Source organism: Perca flavescens, chromosome 10, assembly GCF_004354835.1.
Source record: "Perca flavescens isolate YP-PL-M2 chromosome 10, PFLA_1.0, whole genome shotgun sequence".
In the NCBI taxonomy this organism is placed as follows: domain Eukaryota; kingdom Metazoa; phylum Chordata; class Actinopteri; order Perciformes; family Percidae; genus Perca; species Perca flavescens.
The window spans coordinates 20,639,870-20,643,225 of NC_041340.1; the positions used below are offsets into that span (position 1 = coordinate 20,639,870).

Here is a 3,356-nt window from a genome sequence, read left to right on the forward strand (position 1 = left end):
GCTGAAGTTATGATTTGTAGGACTTTTTCTACAGCTTTATAAAGCAGAGGATTACTAACAGCCCGATGCTTGGCTTGTAGATATTAAGCTCTCTTATTGAACCACAGAGATTTGATGCTAGATGGGGGTCCAGCTCTCCTCATCTCACAAGAACTGTGTCCAGAGATGTTATTTTTAAGATTGATGGAGCAGGACTGTTTGTATTTTTGGCTGTGTTAAATGTGAGCATCCTTCCTCTGGTATGTTCCGTAATGTCACCGACAGTCAAATCTACTGGAATTCCTTTTTCTCATCTTGCCAGTAACATTTTATTTGTAAGAGAATAAAAACATTTTTACAACACAATGAAAGTAATATTTGCTGAACAACCTAGACCTGATTTATGTCCCATGACACTGAAATCAGGTTGTGTAAATATCATATTATATGTAAATATGTACTGACAAAATACTGATGTATTGTGAGGTGTTGAAATGAAACACAGATTATTCCAATACATTTTTTCACAGTTTATCGTTCTGGTGTGAGGTGGTGTGATGGTGCGGTGGGGGTGTGAGATTAGACTCTTACATAAATGTGGGGGTTCACTGATAAGAAATGGCTGAAATGGCCTTGCTTTAGCTTAAACTGTAGACATATATGAATATGTGTCCAAAATACTAACATTTCTACAATGCAACATTCTACACATGATGATGAACCCACATCTTTCAGGATTTGAATACATTTTTTTCCATGACACACACTCACAGGCAATACTTGCTTGCCTGCTCATCCCCATGATCATATCTTATATATGGTGCAGATTAATCTCCTTTTTATCTTTACACACCCCCCCCACCCCACACCTGTGAACCAGCACTGGAATCCAGCTACATTCATCACTTCAAATTTACCCTAAAGTAGCTCTTTCCTCCTGCTTGCTATAGCACAAAAGATTGATGCAATACAGAGATTTCTTGTTTAAAGGTGCATGGTTACAGGACTTATTATACAATTACCTATATATTACATTAATTACAACTTGTGTGTGTCTATTAGCCTGAATAACTGACCATGTTTGATGTTGCATTACATTTGCAACACTGATGCACTAAAAATATTTCTCTTTTGTTTTGCTCTTTTGCTTAACATTTTATTCATTGACTTTTAAATGTGCACACAACACTGGATCAGTTTAGTTTTAATATGACAGTAGGCTACATTAAAATGAATTTGGGGAGGGAAAACAAGTCGGGAAAAATGAGTTCTAATAATGTAATTCCTTCCCATTGAATGAGATCCCTTATGTGCGTTTAGATGTTCCACATATGATTTTCTTGAAGGATTTCCTGAAATCCCTATTGAAAATAGTGTATATAATGGGGTTCACAGAACTGTTGCAGTAGCCAATCCAAAAGAAAAGATTGAAAAGTCCGCCAGGGATATAGCAGCTGTCTCTGCAGATTGCATGCAGGCTGTAAGTAAAGAAGAAGGGGAACCAGCAAAGCACAAACACCCCCATCACTACCGCCAGGACGAAGGTGAAACGTTTCTCCCGCATCTGGGCCACTTTGGTCTTGTTGGCCGCGGCCAGCTGTTGTCGCACAGCTGGGTTCTTCTGCTCCGGGTAGAGCTGTAACGCCCGTGCTGAAGCCCAGGAGAGACGGCAGTTCTGGGGCGGGCAGCAGTCTGACCCCTCCACCTTCCTCCGCTTACTGAAACGATGATTGCGGGGTTTAGTATCCGACGGACAGCAGCTCTCCTCCAGGTCAATGTCATCCAGCTCCCCCTGCCTCTGCTGGTGGCTGCCGGAGCTCTGGCTACTAGGGCTCTCCGTCTCGAACCGGTCCTTCCTGTCGAAACAGGTCTCGGACTGAGAGGGCTGCCTCTCCAGGCCGTTCTTGGCCACGAACACGGTGGACGAGCGCTGTTTTGCCACCTTATAGATCTTACAGTAAACCAGAATCATGATGAGACACGGAGTGAAGAAGGACACCAGGCAAGAGGAGAGGATGTACCAGGTCTCATCGTTCAGCAGGCACTCCCGTTCATCATGTTTGGTCATGAGAAGAGGAGGGAAAGAGATGACAGCTGATATAACCCACACCACAGCGATCATGGACTTGATGCGCTTAGGTGTCCGCTTCAGGTTGTAGCTGACCGCCTTTGTCACTGACCAGTAGCGGTCCAGGCTGATGGCGCACAGGTGCACGATGGATGAGGTGCAGAACAACACGTCCAGAGCCAGATAGAAGGCGCACCAAGTACTTCCAAAGTACCAGTAGCCCATTACCTCATTGGAGAGGGAGAACGGGATGACCAGCGTGGCCACCAGGATGTCCGCTGATGCCAGAGAGACCAGGAAAAGGTTCTGGGGTGCACGGAGAGCCCGGCTGGTCAGCACCGCTACAATCACCAACACGTTACCGACAATGGTCACCGAAATGATCACAGTAACTACCAGTATGATGAGCGCAGTGGCTGCCTCCGTGTGTGGCAAGCCAAGCGGTGCGTCCGTGGTGTTCTCATCGTTTGACACGTTTTCCACCAACAGATTGACCTGGGTTAAATCCATTCCTGCTCCAATTTGTCCTTTCGTATCATGTTTGTGGTTTTGCACCCTTTTCCCTTCTAAAACAGCTAAGACTGGGTGCACTGAGCTGCCGTCCAACTCGTGGAGATACGTTGCGCGTAACGCTCCTGGTCAGTGCAAACAGAGTGTAGCCTACATATGACGCAGTGCCTGTACAAATGCATTTCCCCAAACAGCAAATCCTTCATTACAGGTCATCCCCGACGGGCACACACAATTCCGAAAATATCACTGTGAGAAGAACAGAGTTCACAATCCAACGCTCCACGAGTAAAGTTGCTTACTGCTGACACGACGCCGTGCGCAATGCTGCTTTTGCGTTTTGGTGAACAGCATCGCTTTGGAAACACACTGCTTATGGAATGAATGCCCACACAGGAGTGGGGTGACATCACTCCATCCCATCCCAAACTAAATTGTGTGTGTGTGTGTGTGTGTGTGTGTGTGTGTGTGTGTGTGTGTGTGTGTGTGTGTGTGTGTGTGTGTGTGTGTGTGTGTGTGTGTGTGTGTGTGTGTGTGTGTGTGTGTGTGTGTGTGTGTGTGTGTGTGTGTGTGTGTGTGTGTGTGTGTGTGTGTGTGTGTCTGTATTGTTTAAACATTTGGATCTCAGTTATCTTTGAAATTGGAAGTGTCTTTAGGCGAGCCCTTGGGCTTGTTGTGTTTGATTTCATAGTTGTTTTCTTTCTTTTCATACTAAACTTTCATTACATGTAGCTACATCATGCTGGGAGTGGAAAAAAAACAGGGATAGTCTTGTGTTGCACAACAGGATGTACCACTA

General features: G+C 45.2%; 1 protein-coding gene across 1 annotated transcript; it reads right to left on the reverse strand.

The window, feature by feature from the left end:
* Nucleotides 1-673: 673 nt before the first annotated feature.
* Nucleotides 674-2,942, reverse strand: adra2db (adrenergic, alpha-2D-, receptor b). The gene has a single exon (XM_028589577.1). The coding sequence runs from the start codon at nt 2,555-2,557 to the stop codon at nt 1,286-1,288; it is 1,272 nt and encodes a 423-aa protein (XP_028445378.1). The 5' UTR covers nt 2,558-2,942; the 3' UTR covers nt 674-1,285.
* Nucleotides 2,943-3,356: the final 414 nt, after the last annotated feature.

Excerpts from the sequence above, each read along its gene's own strand:
- adra2db (XM_028589577.1), bottom strand. The coding sequence starts at position 2,557 with ATGGATTTAACCCAGGTCAATCTGTTGGTGGAAAACGTGTCAAACGAT.